Source organism: Gekko japonicus, unplaced genomic scaffold (genome assembly GCF_001447785.1).
Source record: "Gekko japonicus isolate JY-2015 unplaced genomic scaffold, Gekko_japonicus_V1.1 scaffold1147, whole genome shotgun sequence".
Taxonomy (NCBI): domain Eukaryota; kingdom Metazoa; phylum Chordata; class Lepidosauria; order Squamata; family Gekkonidae; genus Gekko; species Gekko japonicus.
This window is the reverse complement of record NW_015169206.1, coordinates 558,319-577,241: the sequence shown is the minus strand read 5'-3', so window position 1 is coordinate 577,241 and position 18,923 is coordinate 558,319. Positions and strand designations below refer to the sequence as shown.

The 18,923-nt window shown below is 44.7% G+C and overlaps 1 protein-coding gene across 1 annotated transcript in view; it reads right to left on the bottom strand.

Moving 5' to 3' along the window:
- Positions 1-426: 426 nt before the first annotated feature.
- GABRA5 (gamma-aminobutyric acid (GABA) A receptor, alpha 5) overlaps positions 427-18,923 on the bottom strand; it is a 91,105-nt gene continuing 72,608 nt past the window's right edge. Inside the window, exons 6-9 of the mRNA XM_015416355.1 lie at positions 9,946-10,089; positions 4,875-5,027; positions 3,244-3,455; positions 427-726 (exon numbers count right to left, since the gene is read on the bottom strand). Coding sequence (XP_015271841.1) covers positions 427-726; positions 3,244-3,455; positions 4,875-5,027; positions 9,946-10,089 — 809 coding nt within the window. The remainder of the gene's footprint in view (positions 727-3,243; positions 3,456-4,874; positions 5,028-9,945; positions 10,090-18,923) is intronic.

The following is an 18,923-nucleotide window of genomic DNA, read 5'->3' as shown; positions in this document are numbered from 1 at the left end:
GTCGACGGACTCTGAAATAACTTACACAAACGTTTCTGCAGCTGCAGAGTCAGTTCCCACGTATTTGCATGACTGTACATTCAAAGTATAAAAAACTGCAGATATGCAATATGCCCAAACAGTTAAAAAATATACCCTATTTCATTGTAAACTATCAATGCAAGATACTCAGCAGCGTAGAAGTTCCACGTCTTCCGTTTTCCTACAAAGGTTTGTGTCTGCTGCTCTTGACTGAGTTGCCAGAAACATCTGAGGTTACATGTAGAAACAATCAAGGCAATAATATTTGTACATATCGTTACACATGCAAAAACTTCCTGAAGAATATTGCCCAAAAGTTGAAAAAAAGTCTCGGAACCTCAAATTCTCCTTGGTAGCATTTGTTTTTGCAAGTATGGCTAACGCTTGGTGAGGAAGTCCTTCCATTTATTTTGAAGACGCAGCACCTTTAATAACAGGTTCCCTGTTCAGATATGTGGCCCAATAGACTAAGTTAAAAGTCCCAAACAAGACAGGGAACACTATTCGGGACATCTTGTCAATCTTACTGATGCTGTTATAGGTCTTTTTGTTTTCAGCCGGTTTCTCGACAGGTTTTACTGGAACAGAAGCTGAATTGGAGATAACGGAAGGGCTGGAGTCCTTTGGTATGTTTAATGTGGGGGTCATTCTTCCAGAGGCATATGCATTAATGGCTTTGTTTGCCAATAATTCACGTTCTTTTTTCTGCAAAACAGTGGAGAAGCAAAACATGGTAAAACTGTGTTTGAGAAGTGGAAAAGGTAGGAGTTATGCAAAACATGGGTCAGAAGTATACGTTACATGTAGTTTTGTGATCATTTTATCCAATGATTTGGGGGGGGGACAGTGCAGCCATAGGAGCTTCATTATGAAATAAAGGACTGACATGGGTGGGGTGAGAAGGGCTATTTTAGGCTGATTCCACACTAATGCTTGCTCTGGTGTCATTCCCCGATAACATTTGCGGCAGTGTATCATTTCCCCACTTATTGCTGCGGGGTCGGCAACTGACCCAAATCTAAGGGTCTTTCCCCCCAGATTTTTCCTCTCTGTCAACTTCAGGATCTTTTTCTTGCTACGGGGTTGAAGTCGGGGCATTGTAGTGGGGAACTCACGAATCACGGCTGTCCTCTCTCCACCCCTTTAATGCCCCTCTGCTTCTTTCCCTCCCCTTCCCGCCTCTCTCCACACCTTCAACGCCCCTCTGCTTCTCTGCCCCTCCCCCTCCCTTCCTGCCTCCCCCTCCCTTTCCCGTCCTGGCATGAGGGTTCCCCCCCCCATGTTACGTTGCAACACAATACTGATCCATCATTGACTGGCGTTTAAATTTTTCATGGGGCTAACCTACGGGCTGTTGTGCAACCATTAAAAAGATGCATTGAGGGTGGCCTGAGTGTGTGGACACAATTTTCACGGGGGTGACATGTGTTGCGTTGCATTTCTGCTTCTCTCCCTCATATACCTCGCTCCCACGCCTCCTATCAGATGCTAGCTTTCTCACTTTCTTCAAGCCCTATCTTCAAAATACCTTCGGTTTACTGCTCAGCAGCCCAATTATATGGATATTTACTCAGACCCACCAGACTCAATGGGTCTTGCTCCCAAAAACATGCCCAGAGAATTACAGGTTTGAAGACAAACAAAGTAAGAGGCTAGGAGACCCATAATTCAAGCAGCAGCCCTCAGATTCCATTAGGTGGTTTAAGCATTTCCCCCCATGCCGGCTTCCCCTGGAGAAAAGGGCAGCTTCACAGGGTGGACTCTATGGCATCACATCCCTGCTGAGTTCCCCTCTTCCCCAAACTCTGTCCTCCTCAAGCTCCGCCTCCAAATCGGCAGGAATTTCCCAACTTAGAACTGGCAATTCTACTTCTTGTAGCTGGTATTTAGCAATAAAGTCACTTGGGAGAACCTCTCCTGGATCTTCTACTGTTTCATATAGGTTGGCTCTCAGTGCTTATCCCCAGCTAACTTCTTTATTGTGTTGGCCACTGCATAGCCTCCTGCTTCCCCCTCCTCCTTCCATGTCATCATTCTTCCCCCAATTGTTGCCCTGACCTGGATAGCCCAGGCTACCCTGATCTTCTTAGATCTTGGAAGCTAAGCAGGGTTGTCCCAGGCTAGTATTTGGATGGGAGACCACCAAGGAATATCAGGGTCATGACACAGAGGCAGGCAATGGCAAACCACCTCTGAAACCTCTCTTGCCTTAAAAACAAGTCTAGCTCACCACCTAGTGGTGTATAATGCTAAAAGAGCTAGAGCTTCTGGCTGCCAGACAATCTTAGGATCTCCTGGCTATACTACACACATACACCGCCATATGATAATTATTATTTATTATTCCCCCAATTGTTAACATTTAGGCAGTTAACTCCTGGAAAACAAGTACCGGTCTTGCTCCTCTGTATAAAAAACATATAATACATTCACAGTAGTATATAAAGAATCATCCAGCATTCCCTGTTATATTTAAACACCTCTGTTTTCTAGTTTGAACATCTCTAGAACAGTTAGCCATATTTATGATGTGTGGTTAATAATATTTTTTAAAAAAATTAATGTCAGTGAACTAAAGAAGAGTGGAGGAGGACTGGGACTCAGATTAGCATGTAAATTACTTTATATCCTGACCAATCAAAATCTCACCTCCAATGTGTAGTGATAGATTTGAAAATGCTTCTTGTGATGTTCCTTCTTTTAGGAAAGCTGCAAAATACTAATATCTCAATACTGGAAAAATAAGCCATGTGTCCTCAGGGTCCCAGTTCATACCCCACCCCCCTTTCTATATGATTTTAACTGGGTAATAACTGATTTCCTTCTTGGGACCAAAGTTTCTCCCCCTTTTCTTTTCACTCCCACCTCCCCACCCCCGGGCCATTTGTGGTTAAATCAAAAATAGTCCGTTAAACTTAGGTAAGCCTTGATCTTAAGGCTTCTAAGTAACTTCTGATATGTTCACTGTGCCAATGAAATCAATGAGCTTAGTCACTGAATGTAAAGGCATCGAATTAATTCTGTCAAAGCATTAAACAGTAGGGGGCAGTCCAGAGTATAGGCAGAGTATAACAGCAGCAGTTTCCCACCAAGGGGGCTCCCACAGGAGAACTGTTGAGTACTTTGTGCTCATTGGCTGAAACCCAGAGACTAATGCTTTCATGAGGTTTTCAACAGCATGCCCCCTTCCTCCCAAATAAGGTTAAGTATTCTCTCTTTCACCTTCATTTTTGCAGCTTCCTGAGCTTTCTTGCCATCCCAGGCCCAGCTTCTCTTTGTGAAATAGTTGACTGTGGCAAATTCAATCAGTGCAGAAAACACAAAGGCGTAGCACACAGCTATAAACCAGTCCATTGCCGTAGCGTAGGCCACTTTTGGTAGAGAGTTGCGAGCGCTGATACTCAAAGTAGTCATTGTGAGGACAGTAGTGACACCTTCAGAAAGGAGAAAGGAAAAAGAAAACAAGCAACGCTTAGCTTGCCCCCCCCAAAAAATGAGAGAGTCTGAAAGACTTTTAAGGAAGCACTTGCTATGAAGGAAGCACTGAATTGATTCTTTCAAAAGCCTTAGACACAACACATGGAGAGCTTCCCAAATGTGATATCAAATTAAAATATGTGTGCTACTAAAGCACAGGAATGGAAGTTGGAATGGGGGAACATAGTCCCGACTGTTAAAAATACTGCCTCAAAATAAGGGAACAATAAGTGAAGATTTTTGAAGACTACGAAGATATTGCCTTGACCTGGATGGCCCAGGCTAGCCTGATCTCATCAGACCTCAGAAGCTAATCAGGGTGGGAAGACTTGGGTGGGAGACCACCAAGGAAGTCCAGGGTTGCTACACAGAGGCCCCTGCCACATGGCAGGGGAAAACTCGCTCAAAGCGCAGCTTCTAAAAGCCGCACCAAAGTTGAGACGCCGCGGCGTGAGCCGCGGCGCCTTTTCTCCCCGGCATGATCAGATTCCGGGGAGAAAGCTACGGTGGGAAGGGGAGGTTGGCGAACTGCGCATGCTCACACATGTGCAGTTCGGCCAGGGATGCGCCGGCGCAAGGACGCGCCGGCGATCCCACAGCCGGGCTTGGGGCGCACTTCTCGGACGAACCACCAAGGTAGGTGGTTCTGTTTTGGTGCGGGGTTTTGGGTGGAAGGGGCGGATCGGGGACGCAAGCAGCACGATTCCCAGATGTTGCTGTGGGATCGTGCACGTTTGCTGCATCCCCGTTCCGTCCCTCTACCGGCCCAAAACCTCTCGTGTGACCGGGGCCAGAGGCAGGCAATAGCAAACCACCTCTGAAGGTCACTTGCCTTGAAAACCCTACAGGGGTGCCATAAATCAGCTGCTACTTGGTGGCACTTTCCACTGCCACGAAGACAGAATCATAACCATAGAATAATCTACAGTGGAAAATAGTCTTCAGGGTTATATTCGTGAAAGATGAGGTCAATGGCAATAGTAATGACAATTTTTAATGTTACACAAGAGCAATACTTTGACTCTGTATATACTCAAGCCCATGTTTGCCAAAATAACAAGAATGTGTAGTTGGGGATCACTTATGGTGGAGGGTCAGTGTGCAAACTGGATACTCGCTTAACCCTTCCCATCCCTGTTGATTCTCTTCTGTAAATCCCCCCCAGCAGCTCCCCCCCGACAGCCTTTCTGGCTGGGGGGGGGGAAACAAAAATTTCCTGAGGAGCATGTGCAGAGGAGACTCAGTGGTCTTGGGAAAGATTAAACACCTCATCCCGTCCTTCCATCTCTCCCTCCCCAGTGTGAGCATGATCAGTGACTGGTGACTCTGAGAACACTGGGTACTCTTCAGAAAAAGCCTGGCAATGAAATACTTACCAAAGACTGTTCTTGCAGGGACAGATTCTCTGTTTAACCAAAATGATACTTGGGATAAGATCACGGTCATAATGCATGGAAGGTAAGTCTGGATGACAAAATAGCCAATCTTTCTTTTCAGCTGAAAGTGTGCTGTCATTATAGTGTATTCACCTAAGGGGAGGAGGGAGAGAGAGACACTATGTGAATAAAACTCAGAAGGCCATCAGTAATACAGCTCCTATCTGGGGCAGGCCAGCAGATGGCTGGCTGGGTGGCCTGTAAGAACTGATAGCATGCCACTGGCTAGTGAGTGAAGGTTATTAAAACAAAGCTCACAAGCACTTTTGTTCCCAACAATTCAAGGCCCATCTGCTTTGAAACCTATGAAATACTTCCAGAGTACTGGGCTCAGATAACCTCGAGCCTCATATTCAAGCTTCAAACACCATTCATACCACAAACATCGATACACAATCATTCAATACCTTTAACTGGGACCAACCAAATTAGCAGAAAATTTTGTGTGTGTGTGTGAGTGTGAGCTTTCAAGTTCTCCAAAACTCTTCATCAAGCTGCATTTTTAAAAAGGGAGGGGCCCCCAGTATTGTGGTCATATGTAATTCACTCACACACACCCTCCATAACTGCTGTTCATTTATGGTCTAGTTTATCCGAAAGCATTTTAATAAATAAAGGTTTGAAAAATTCACAAGGATGGCATAGACAAGAATGTGTGGGTGGAAAGGGGGGCACTGCCTTGCTCACCACTATTAAAGTAATAAATAGGCAATAACCAAATAGGCCTTGGAAGCTCAGCCCACATTCCACTCACAGCTGCATTACTTGGCAAAAACCTTTCGCATTGTCAGAGATGGTGCTTTGCTTAGGAAGTATAGAATATACTATTCAAAAGAACAGGAACACTGACTCCAATGCAAGATTGCACGCAAAATGACAGCAGGCTGCATGTGTATTTTAAGACAAAATTGTGAAGCTCAGAACGCAGGACGCTAGGCTGCAGATTCATTTCATTCTCCCCTTCCGTGAAGGAGTCCTTTTGCAGGCTGCATGTGTATTTTAAGACAAAATCGTGAAGCTCAGAACGCAGGGCGCTAGGCTGCAGATTCATTTCATTCTCCTCTTCCGTGAAGGAGTCCTTTGTATGAAAGAGCAGGCAGCCGGAGCTGGACCAGGAAGAACCTCGCAATATGCATGAAAAAGGTGGTATGTGTTTCTGAAAAGACACACCTGACTTCCACAGGGGGAGGAGGGAGGGAAGAAAGTGAGTCCAGTTCCCAGTCTGCAGCATCTTGCTGGTGCAGGCCATTTCCTAGTTCGATCAGCAGGGCTGTGGCAGGTTGTCCCCAAATCTGGAGATCCCATAGGGAAGCAGCCATCCACGTGACCCACACCCTGGGATGCATGGGATGTCTTCTCAGTGGGGATCCAAAGTGCAATGTTCTTTCTTGCTCCATTTTCTCTTTGCAACAACCACCTTGTGAGGTAGGTTAGGCTAAGCAAGAATGGCTGGCCCAGGGTCACCCAGCGAGCTTCCATAGCAGAGCGGGGATTTGAACCTAGATATCCCAGGTTCTATCCTCTGTGCCATGCTGGATGGAGAGCACCTACACTCTGGTGAACTTTGGAATGAAGAATCACCTGCACCTGGTTCGTGATACAGCAACTGACATGCATGTGGAAACCTGCTTTAGTGAGATCTCTTTAGCTGTTTGAAGGTGAGGATAAACTTAAGAAAATAAGAAGAGCCCTCCTGGATCAGACCAATGGTCCATCCTGTCCAGCATCCTGTCTCATACAGTGGACAATCAGGTCCTCTGGATGGTCAACAACTACAGGGCACAGAGGCTGAGGCCTTCCCCTGATGTGGCCTCCTGGCTTAGTGCCTCTGAATGTGGAGGTTCCCCTCCCATGGCTAGGAGCCATTGATGAATTTATCTTCCATGAATCTATCTAATCCCCTTACATGGGGTTAAGCAACAACAAAACTACAAGACGAGCAAAAACATGATATGAAAACTGTTCAGGGTCTATGCCTGCTATTTTAATATTCCACAACTGTAAAAGGAAAGAATGCCTTCGAAATCCATTCATGAGAAACCCCGATTACAGGCCTCTTGCAAGCTTGATGAAGTCCAGAAAATCCATAGCTGACTGATGCTTTCCCTGTGTAAAATCGGATTTTTGCATTTTGCTAATCCCTGGTTACAATCTGTGTCCTGCTCTTTGTGATCCACCCGGCAATCAGAATCCAGCCTGCCCAGATGTAACCTGGGATATTAGCAAAAAAAAAAAGGGGGGGGGGATCTTGACGTTGTAAATTCAGCCTTTTATTAGCTTAAATCTTAGGCAACGTCAGAAGAGGCATTTCCTGGACACAAACTTTGGGACTCCTCCCGAATGTCTGGTGCTTCCTTGCGACCAGGCGTGCAAGCAGCCTTCGCAGTCAACTACTGAGCCCCGGACAAGCGCCTGAGGCTGACACCCTGGAGAGCCCACTGCTCACTCTGGATGGTCATCACCTAGGCACGATTCTAGGCGATGCCTCAGCACCCCGTCTGGATCTTCCTCTTGATAGTCTTGCAAGCCAGGGGAGAGCTGCCGTTCATTGCCGAAAACAATGCCGCCATGATGGTAAACTGGTAAGGAAACCTGTGGGCTTTTACTTGACCTGTGCGGGGGTCTTTGCTGCTAGTCTGATTGGCTTGTGGGATTCTCACCCCCTCATCCCACCCCCTCTGATAAATGGCAGCTGTTGACTTCTTGAGTTTGCTGGGGAAACATGGCTGCAGAGAAGAGAAATCTCAGTGTGATCTTTGCTCTGATTGTTTTGAGGCAGGATACTTTTAGGGTTTGTGCTGTAAAGTTGCCCCCCATGCGGGGGCATTTTAGCAATGGTCCAGGCTTAAAAAGGAATCAGCTGAGCTGTCGGTGGGGTTGTCGCTTTAGAAGAGCTGTTTGTTCCTGTACTGATTTGGCAGAGAAGACTTTAAGCACTGGTATTCTTTAATCTGTTCAGTTCCTGGGCAGTGTGTGTGTGCGTGCATGTATCTGAGCGCACGCACCTGTGTCTATTAAAATCACGTAAATATCCCATCTATTGATATAATAAGAGGCCATTTACACCCTTTCTCCCTATCCTCACAAATTAGTCAGGGAGCCTGCTGTTTGTAGCTGGGAGCATCTGCCACAAACCGAAAATAAGCACAGGCTTTTCTCTGGCGGCTTTCTCCATATCAGCATTCCCATGCCGAAGGCACAGTGTGATGCTACCTTTTTTTCCCAGGCGAGATGCTCAGTTTCTAATTACTGCAGACCTCTGATTCGGCGTCTTTGCAGCAGCATCAAGGAAAGTGTATTATGTAACCTGTTGAAGCCTCTCTCTGCAGCACCACGTGACTCTTCAGCCCGAGCCAGTCCCATTTTCCCCACCCTCCCCTGCTTCTCCCATACACCCCCCCCATCACAGCACAAAGCTGACCTGACACCGAAGCCTTAACCAGGAGGGGGTTCACGTGGGTGGCTGGGCTGGGATTAAAGCTTCTTTGGTCCCCTAATGCTGTCACATCTGGCGCCTCCACTGCCGGTTACGGAGGAAAGGGGAATCCTTAGGGTTAGCACCTCCTTTCCAGCGACGTGGTTCTCCATCCCACCCACCTCCCACACACACACGCACTGCAAAGCTGAGCGACAGCTGCCACCTTCCCTTCTCCTCTCCCCTCCATGGTCCCAAATGCTTTCATCAAACAAATCATTTTAAAGCTCTCATCAAACGCGTAGGCGGTTCTTTGCCTCCCCGCTGGAGGAAAGCAGATTCTACAAACGTGGGAGCCAGCATGACTTGTTCCCAGTTCCTCTTAAGAACCAGGGAAAGGGGCAGTACTTTTTCCCCAGGCCCTGTCTCAAGCGTAGGTAGTTAGATTGCTACCCCCCCCCCCAGGAATCCAGGTCCTGGAACACCTGCACAACAGGCTGAAATTCAGCCACTCTGCCGCTACTCTGGGTAAGCCTCTTTCTCATGAACCTTAAAGGTTCTCTGTGCAGGGGCTGGGCTCTTTGATGGCCATCTTCCCCCTTTTTTCTTTCCAGTGACAAACACTGCTTGAATTAAACCACTGGACCCCACTCACAGCACCTGGGCTATGTGTTCTTTTGGGTGCCTGGTCGGAAGAAAGGAGGGTCGTGCCTCTGTTACACGGCTGGCTCCATCAGTGAATGTGCTGGGCCTACCTCTACCTGATCCCACAGTTAGCTGGGGCTTGTTGGCGGAATCATTGTTTCCGTGAGGCAGCATCGAGCATTGTCTCGCAGATGTAAAAATAAGCCATCGTAGGTCAAACACCACTGAACAAACCTTCCATGTAAGCTTTCTGCAGTGCAATGTTTTTCAGTGGGATCTGCTCAGCTGCAGGTCATCTGCTGAGGCTGGGGAAGGCTTGTTGCCTTCATTTTGTGCTTCTGGGCTTCCTGCAGGCATTCTGATTGACCACTGTGAGAAACAGGACGCTGGAAGCGTGTGCTTCTTTTGGCCTGATCTAACCAGGCTTTTAAAGCCACCCCTTTCTAGAAATACAAAAAGAGGAACCAGGAAAGAATGATGAACTGGACAATGGTTTGGGCCCTGTGACCCGGTTATGGTTCCCCACTTTCCCCTCTCCCCGGGAATTCCTTCTGACTCCCAGAACTGATGCTCTGGGGCTTGCAGGATCTGTATGGATTCAACAGCCATGCGGCAGAGAAGGAGGGAGGGGGCTAAACTGCTCTTTCTGTATCTTCTATTGCCAGGACTTGGCTGTCTGAAGAGGGAGGAGGGAATGATTTTATTCCCCTTCCTCCCTGCACCCCACATGGGTCTTGCAACCTCAGGAATCAATTCTCCTGGTGGTGGAACAGACTGATAGGGGGATGGGAAAGCAGGGAAGATGACAATTCTTTCACGAGCAAATCTCTGGATCTGGCCCAAAATGTTCAATACATCTTCATTTCTAAGAAATGATCCCGAATTTTTTTCTCATTGCCTACTATAAGCCGGGGGGGGGGGACGGGATGGACAGAGAACTATATTCCTCACCGGTACTGGTACTAATGTTTTCAGTTCCTGCAATATGTCCTATCAAGTGATACTGGTTAAGCCTCGAACCATCTTCTGCAACCACCACAGATGTATCCGAGTTGTTAGTCCACACGTAGATCACTTCGGAATTGGGATAAGCATCTGGTAAAAAGAGAGAATGCGAATGGTTAAGCCTGAATTTCAGTATTCATGCGACATTTTCAGCAGCGTTTAATCTGTCCCACTGCTCTGTTCCAGAACTTTTTGTCTGTGTTTTGCTTTGATGTCAGTGGGCTCACACTGACGTAACTTGGCACAGTATTTCACTATCAATGTAGGTAGTTGTGCTTGGCGTTTGAGGATTTAGCCTCAGTCCTAGAGAAGCAATTGCTGACAATGGAAAATGGGCAGAATGAGTTTCTTTTCGTATCAGGGGAGCAAAAGCAGTTCTCACAGATCAGGAAATAAAGAGAAGAACTTTCAGGGCAGATTGGGAGAGTACTTGACCCTGAGCACCACTTGTTTCGGAAACGGTTATTAGTAGCAGTAGACAATAAACATCCACCTACAGTCCTCAATATAAATGTGATTTATAGGTTTGGAGATGTACATATTTCATTTTTCCTTTAGCCCTGTGAGGCAGATTAATGGTGTATTTTATAGATGGGAAAGCGAGACAGAGGTTGCTTTCGTAAGGAGGTTTTGGTCCACTTTGGCATCCAAACTCCAGCCTGGCTTTGGGGGGCACCTACAATATACCATCCACGAGCTGTCCACTGTCTGGTTTCCCAAACCTGATTTTATATGATCTTTCTGGAAAGATTGCTCTCGAAGCACTGTTGCACCCTGCACAAATGGGAAGGTGCACATTTTTGAAGGTCCTACACGTACTCAAATTTGCTCCATCTTCCTTGCCCCAGCCCCCTCCCCCAACCACTATTCCTTCCCCTCACTGCTTTTTTAAAAAAACCCAGCAGCTGCTGGATTAGCCACAGGCCTATCATGTTACAAAGATTTACTTCCACAATCTACTGTCTCCCTTGAATTCTTTTTTTTTAAAAGTAAGTATTTAGCCTTTGTGAAAATATAAGGGGAAAGTTACACATAGTCTTTATGTCTCAACAATGAAAAAAGCTAGACCTACTCTTTTTTAAAACATCCAGAGGCGGTAATAGACATTGTAATAGGCCTAAATTAAATCCTGGAAGAATATCAAAGTATCAAGAAGAGAGATATTACCCACGCAACTCCAAGCAGTAGGAAAAGCAATTATACCCACTCGTAAAAGGTAGCACAGAATAACCGGTTTGATCACATGCGCTGCTACCTTTTTAAGAGCTCTGTCATTATGTGGCTCATTTAAGAGGCTACTTAATAACAGAAACTTCATTATCTTTATATCTGTAGGAAAAGGCTAATCAGGTAAAAATTCAACAGAATCTCTCAATACTCTCTCTGTTGTCATAACACTTTACCAAAATGCTCCAAATAAACAATGTCCAATTATAACCCATGCTCTCCATACTCACTTGGCATTTCCTAAAGGAGTTATTGCCTACCTCCTGCTGTTTTTTTATTTTAAAATATATATAGAAGACATAAAGAAGTAAAACAGTGTGTTACAGTCAAAGTATGGACAAATGTCCTGGTTTTGCACTGGAGTGGTCTTTCTCTCCCAATTTAATTACCTCTGTCTCTAATGTTCTGTGGGCGGCATACTGATCCATAGACATAAGTGCTATATAGAATTATGAATGTTGAGACTGAAGATGGGCCCTGACCTGGATAATCCCGGCAAGCCCAATCTTGTCAGATCTCGAAAGCCAAGCAGGGTCGACTCTGGCAAGTACTTGGATGGGAGACCTCCTTGGAAAACAAGAGGCAGGGGGTGGGGGCAGGCTTTATTCAGCCACCCCTCTGAATATCCTCCAGGCCCCAGGAGGGGTCACCAGGGTGGCATGACGTCCAGGTGCCTGCGCGCGCACGCGTGGACACACACACACACACACACATTCACAATACAAAAAAAAAAGATTGAAGATGGGATTTGAACCCTCACTCTGTAGCCTAACTCCCTACCATAGCCCATAGTTACTAAGAAGCAAAACAAGGGTGTAATAACAACATTCTTGTATGCCTTAGCCACAGTATTAGATGGCCTGGGTCCCCACTCCAAACCCAAGAAACAGACGTGTGTAAAGGGCTGCAACAGCAGGAGTAGCAAATACAAACTGTTCAAGGCCATTTGATTCAGAAGAGGTCTGTTTTGCTTCAGACCAAGGATCTCAGGCTATACTATGTTAATCTGGAAGTCTCGATCTTTGGTTAGACAACCCTTGAAAGGGCACACCTTCCTTAGAAATAAGCACTCAGTGATGGAAGTCAAGGCAAATGTTATTCATGATTAAAAGGAAGTGTTATCAGCAGTGTTCCCTCTAAGCTGGGTTAGTGTGAGCTAGCTCACAGTTTTTTAGCCTCCGGCTCACACATTTTTGTCTTAGCTCAGGAAGGACGGCTCCAGAGCAAACTGATTTATGCAGTAGCCAAACCAGTCGCTCACAACCTTAATGCCAGCAGCTCACAAAGTAGAATTTTTTCTCACAAGACCCCACAGCTTAGAGGGAGCATTGGTTATCAGTATGCATTTTTGGGGCATAACTTCAGTATTTCTCTAGCCTGCAGTTAAGGATGATCAGATTTCCTTTGTTCTGTTCCTTTATTGTTCCAAGAATTTGATCTGTAAATTCCACTTCTTTTTCATTCTGGTTTAATCTCTAAACTTAATTCTGGAACTGGAGAATCCACAATTTAATGCACCGGGGGGGGGGCTTTAATTCCTATGTATTTCCCCCTTCTATATTACTGGTATACAAATTTGCATTGAAAAAACACTACAAAAAGTATTATGTACGATCACATCAGGAGTCCATGTTGTGTTTTCCTGATGTGTGCGTGTGTCTTGTGAAGCACTGTGTGCCATCATGTCGGATCTGACTCATGGTGACCCAGGAAGTATGGGGTTTTCAAAGCAAGAGATGAACAGAGATGGTTTGCCATTGCTTCCCTCTACGTGGCAACCTTGGATGTCCTTGGTGGCCTCCCACCCAAGTGTTAACTGCAGGCAACCCTACTGAGCTTCCCAGCTCTGAGGAGACTGGGCTAGTCAGGGCTATTCAGGCTGCTACCTAATTATAACATCAAGCAAAAATACATACTCAGATATTATACGAATAATTATACGAATAATTACATCAAGACTGCTTTTTTACAATGTTGTATCAATGGGAACATGAGAATCACTAATGCGGAATGTAGGGGAAGTGATGAATGAAGTGAGAGCTGTAGCCAACTGCACATGCACATAACAGTTCAGAAATAAAAAATGGAACAATGCAAGGTCATTAATGCATCATTTTCACTTTGGAAACAAAACTATGGCATTGGAGCTCCAAAATCTGGATGACGGGAAAATTTGGAAACATACCTCACTGCAGTCCACCTACACAAACCTCCTCTTGAATTATGCCTTGACAGTACAGAAACTGTTTCCCACAGAAAGGCTTTGTGCATAAATTTCATGCAGCTACTGCTCTTTGAATCATGCCCTTGCAAAAGTAAGTTTGATTAAAGTGTACACTTTGTTAGCGTTCTGTACTTCAGTCCTAAACATATTTATTTGTGCCAGTCATTCCACCATTAAATAATCAGAGACACCCCAGCTGTATTTGGGGAGGGGGCAGGATGCACAGCTCTGCCACTCTGTCCATCAAGGACTCTGTCATCTTTATATTAGTAAACAACCCCTGAAGTGAAGATACTCCCTTACAACCCCCTTACAGTTGTCTTGCTGTAAACAGAAAAGCACTTGGCGTATAAAACAACCCCAAACAGCCAACTGATATTTGCTATTGGGGAAAATTTCCATTCTGTTTCATTCCCACGTCAATGCACAGAAGCCCTGTTTGCACATTACAGGGAATGCACATACATCCTGCCTATACCTGTTTGTGCTACAGTAAATGCACATACAATGTGCATACAGTTTACCCTTGATTTTTCTTTTTCTTTATATGTGTATTGAGTATATTTGTCTTTATATGTGTAATGTTGATATTAAGTGTAAGTTACATATAACCCCTGGTTTCATTTGTAAAGGGAACATATGTTGACTCTTTCTTACATGTATCTTTAGTCTGTGCATGAGTACACTGTCCCATGTGAACAGGCTACAGAAGCGGCTCCACAACGTTGTCCCCATTGGGCACTGTCACCAGCACATTGTCACCAGCACAGTTAGTAAACAATGACTCCAATTATAGCTGATTTCCACTTACAGTTTTCTTTCTGTAAACAGAAAAGAACCTGTAAGCAGAAAACACCCCAACTCATTAATTTTAAATTTTTCCAATGAGTTCCCAAAGGGTATTAAACCCCTCACATTCAAATAATAAGATTAATGCTCAGCATTTATCCAGCACATTTCAAGTGTTCAGAGCACTTCACATACATTATCTCAATAATCCTTACAATAAACCTCAAAAGTAGGGCAGCGTTATTACGGAGATGGGGTACTTAGATTGAGAGACAGAGGCTTGCCTATGGCCACCAAGTAAGCTTAAGGCTTAGGTGAGATTTGAACCAGAATGTACACGGCCTTCCTAGCCCCCCTCCCAGCACACAGCTTGTCTGCAGTGCAGTCTCAGATAGCTGGGAGCTGCATGTGAACAATTCAACCACAGGAGTGGGACCAACTACATAGATTGCCTGTTGTGAGGGAAAGATACAAGCGGTCCCCCCCCCCATGTACTAGTTTGTATCACCCGTACACATCCTTAAGCCATGAGGGGATCAAGCCACAGAGTAGAGGTTCTCATACAGCTACAGCCCCTCTGTTTTTTCTTTCTTCCAGATACATTTAACTACAGCACTGTGTTGCCATTACTGTGTACATTCAGGTTTATAAAATAGATCTTGTTGATTTCCGGCATTCCAAGAGCAACAAAAAGTGGCACTACGTAACTTGCTCTAGTGCATTTGTAATTATTACCGATCTTTCTGTCCCAAGTCCTAAGCAGAGTTATACCCTTCTAAGTCCATTAGAGGCAATAAGCTTTAGAGGGCATAGCTCTGTTAAGGACTGCTTTATGGAATTACGTGAACAGGATCTCTCTTTGATGCAATGGTCCTAGTTCTCTGACTCCCCCTGCTTGTTCCACAGGTCAAACTGGGGTAAGCAGGAGGGCTAACACATTAGGGCATAGTAAGAGAAATGTTATCCCTCGCCTGGATGGCCCAGGATAGCCCAATCTCATCAGATCTTGAAAGATAAGCAGAGTTGGCCCTGGTTATTTGTACAGGTTAGCATTTGTACAGACGAGAGCCTACCAAGGAGAAATCCAGGGTTGCTATGCAGAGGCAGGCAATGGCAAACCACCTCTCTTCAGCTCTTGCCTTGAAAATCCTACAGGGTCACCATGTGTATGCTTGGACATGACAGCATTTTCCACCACCAAGAGAAATGTTGCTTGTTCCCGACAGGGCAAAATTTATCCTACTATTCCCCCTCATGGTTGTGGGTACAGTATGCCATCTACCATTCATTTTAATGAGTTGAAGGGTTATCTTAGATTAGAAAGGACAGACCTCCAATCTTGTCAATATGTAGATTGTACAGCAGCGGCAAGTTCTTGAGTATAAAAGAAAATACATCAGTATCATTGATTAATAAATCATTAGTTAATTTAAAAATAAACACTCTTAAAGACTGGCTCAATAAATGTACAGACCGATAAATGCCAAGCTCATCCACCTTTCATTTCAGTAGGATTTTAGAATTTAATTGCACTTCTAAAATTCTTCCCCAGTGTATGGGAAGCACAGGCATTTTGGCAAGCCTGGCCTTAGTATCTTAATCATTCATTATCAAAAATAATTTAGCATGGAAATCAGTAAAGTTGGCAGACATAGGTGTGCAAAGTCTGCCGGTTTAACACATTATTAAATTATTATCAGTGGAAATAACAGTGAATATAGAGGTTATGTTTGGATTTTGGAAGTTCAAAATATATAATTACATTCTGAAATCTTAATATTGGTGTGATTACTCTTTTTTAAAGATTTTATTGATTTTAACTAAGAGAAGGAAAGACATTACTACAAAAGGAAACTAACGTACAACACACATGGAACCAGTGTTCCCTCTAAGCTGAGTTAGTGTGAGCTAGCTCACAGTTTCTTAGCCTCTGGCTCACACATTTTCGTCTTAGCTCAGGAAGGAGGGCTCCAGAGCAAACTAATTTATGCCGCAGCCAAATGGCTAGCTCACAACTTTAAGGCCGGTAGCTCACAAAGTAGAATTTTTGCTCGCAGGACTCCACATCTTAGAGGGAACATTGCATGGAACTAGTACTCATTGTAACTGTTTAGATTTGACATAGGTGGAATCAATTCTTTTATACACCTAAACCAGTTTAGCATTTAGTATATAGAGCTCATATCCTGACAATTCTGTTGTACAATTTCTAAGACTGATTACTCTTCACTGAATCCTGGCATTTTTGTAGTCAGTTTCCACTTGTTGAAATTAAAGCAAGAAATTAAACAAAATGTGAGAAAATATACAAACAGGTAGACAAAAAGAAAGAACATTCTTCATCTGAGTATGTTGATCTTCCAGGTACGTCTTCTGTACTTTTCCGTTTATAAGCCATCAGTTTTGTAGAATCATTAAACACATCGGTATGGTTCTGGCATAAGCTCAAGGCAATCATGATGTGCTGCTATGTGATTGAGCCCTTTTGCTCGTTCACTGAACCCGCTTCCATCCTCCACCATGTTCCCCCCCCCCTATCAAGTTGCAGCTGACTTATGGTGTCCCCATAGGGTTTTCAAGGCAAGAGACATTCAGAGGTAGTTTGCCACTTCCTGCCTCTGCGTACAGACCCTATTATTCCTTGGTGGTCTCCCATCCAAATACTAACCTGGGACAATCCTGCTAAGCTTCCAAAATCTGACAATATCAGGTTAGCCTGGGCTATCCAGGTCAAGGTCCTCCACCATGTTAATGATTTCTGCTTTAGTAGCAGACTGTGGCTTATACTTACATTGCAAATAAAGATAACAAAACACAGTTTGCAGTTAATGGTTTGCAGTGTTGTTTTTTGTTGGTTGACAGGGAACCGTAGTTTGCTAGCTGGATCACTAGTTGACCATTCATGGGGAGGGGAGCATGACCACAGGGCTTGTGCCTAAACCAAGGTTGAGTGTTCCATCTGTATCATGCCAAACTACAAATTTAAAAGGGGAAAAAAGCACTGCAAACAACCCCGTAGCCAGAAAGTTTGGGTTGGTGGGGCATGGGGAAATTTTGTGGGGCACCAGTGAGGGGGCCATGAAGGAGGGGCATTTAAAGGGTTCCCGCGCCTGATCTCCAAGCGGTGAAATTGGGGCTTGGAGTTCAGGGAAGGTGTGTGGCTGGCAGCTGCCCCTCTCCCTCATCTCCTGCAACATTGAAAGGACCCGCTGATCAGCTGGAGGGCCTTTTAATTCTTGGAGAAGGGGAGGAAAAGGGGTGGCTGCAAGATTTAAAGAACCCTCCAGCTGGTTGGTGGCCACATGCTCCCGTTGATCAGCTGGAGGGCCCTTTTAATGCTACAGGAGGGGAGGGAGGAGGAGGGGGAGGCAGAGAGGGGCAGCAGCTGTTGTGGGTCATGCCTCATGTTTGAGGGGGAGGAGCCCTGAAATGCCATACTGTAGCTACGGGCCTGACTGAAAAGTTTTATGTCCATAATTGTTTCATTCATTCATATGTTCCACCTATTTGCTTGTAATTAAAATCATCTTAAGGACTCATGAATGAAAACTTGGCTTGGTATGTGCTCTTTCTGACTTAGCTATGCATTTAAGAAAGACCTTGCCTTTAATTGTGAGCATGCCTTTGAATAGTAATCTGAATAATTACATTTTTTGGTTCAAGCAAGGTTAAAAAACTGTTAAAAGTACTTGCAGTACCAAATCAACTGCCACTTCACACATTACATTTCCCACAGTATGTCTCAGTGGCTGCTCTCAGAGGATGAATAATGCAATTTTTCAGGTGTTGCAAAGTCAAATAAAACCCTTCTCAATTGCCACAAGGAAAGCTGAATCTTTTTGCAGTATCATGGTGAGCTTTATAATCTGATTGAGAGTCACCACTGCTCTGAAATTAATCCATTCCCTGTTACACTTAATGATCTTTTACAACCAATTGTCCCTAGCAAGTGAGTTTAATGCCCCGAGAAAAGCTGTATCCCTCGACTTGGGCATTCCCGTGCTGATGGGAGTGGGAGAGAACAGACTCAGAAACAAGGGTAGGAAGGGTAGGAACACAAACGGAAGGACAAGGCTTGTTCCATTCTCAGTGGGGGTAAAGGTTTGGGGAGAGAAGGTAACCCAAAGTAACCCTTAGAGAACCTGCAATGGAAATGGCTTCTTTCAGTTTAAGAAGAAATACCAACTGTGCCACTTTCTGAAAATTATCCTGCTTTGGCACTCATAAAACGCCTGCCTTACACCTTGTCAAGCTACAGCTTTCAGTTCAGAGAGCCACATTTGCAAGAAAACCTACATTTGTGTTGGATCTGACAAGCCTTTACCCACTCCCAGTACTGAACGAATTGCTCCCTATCCACTTCCCTTAGAAATTGTGGTCATTGCTCATTTATATCTCCTTTGTCGATTTGTATGATATATTTCTGCATTCTTCTAGTTCAGAGATGGTTTCTACTGAGAACTTTGCACACCCCCCCATTTCTATCCTTTTCTCTTACTGCAGAAACAAGGGCACTGCATTCTGCCTTTAGGTTCTCGTTAGAATGTGTGAAACTGGAAACCTCCACACTTCACATTTGATGTGTATAATTACATATAACCCTTAAAAAAGTATTTTTACACTCCTTTTGGTAAACTATTCTTTTTTTGGGGGGTACTGTGTATGTGTGTGTATGCCTGGAAGT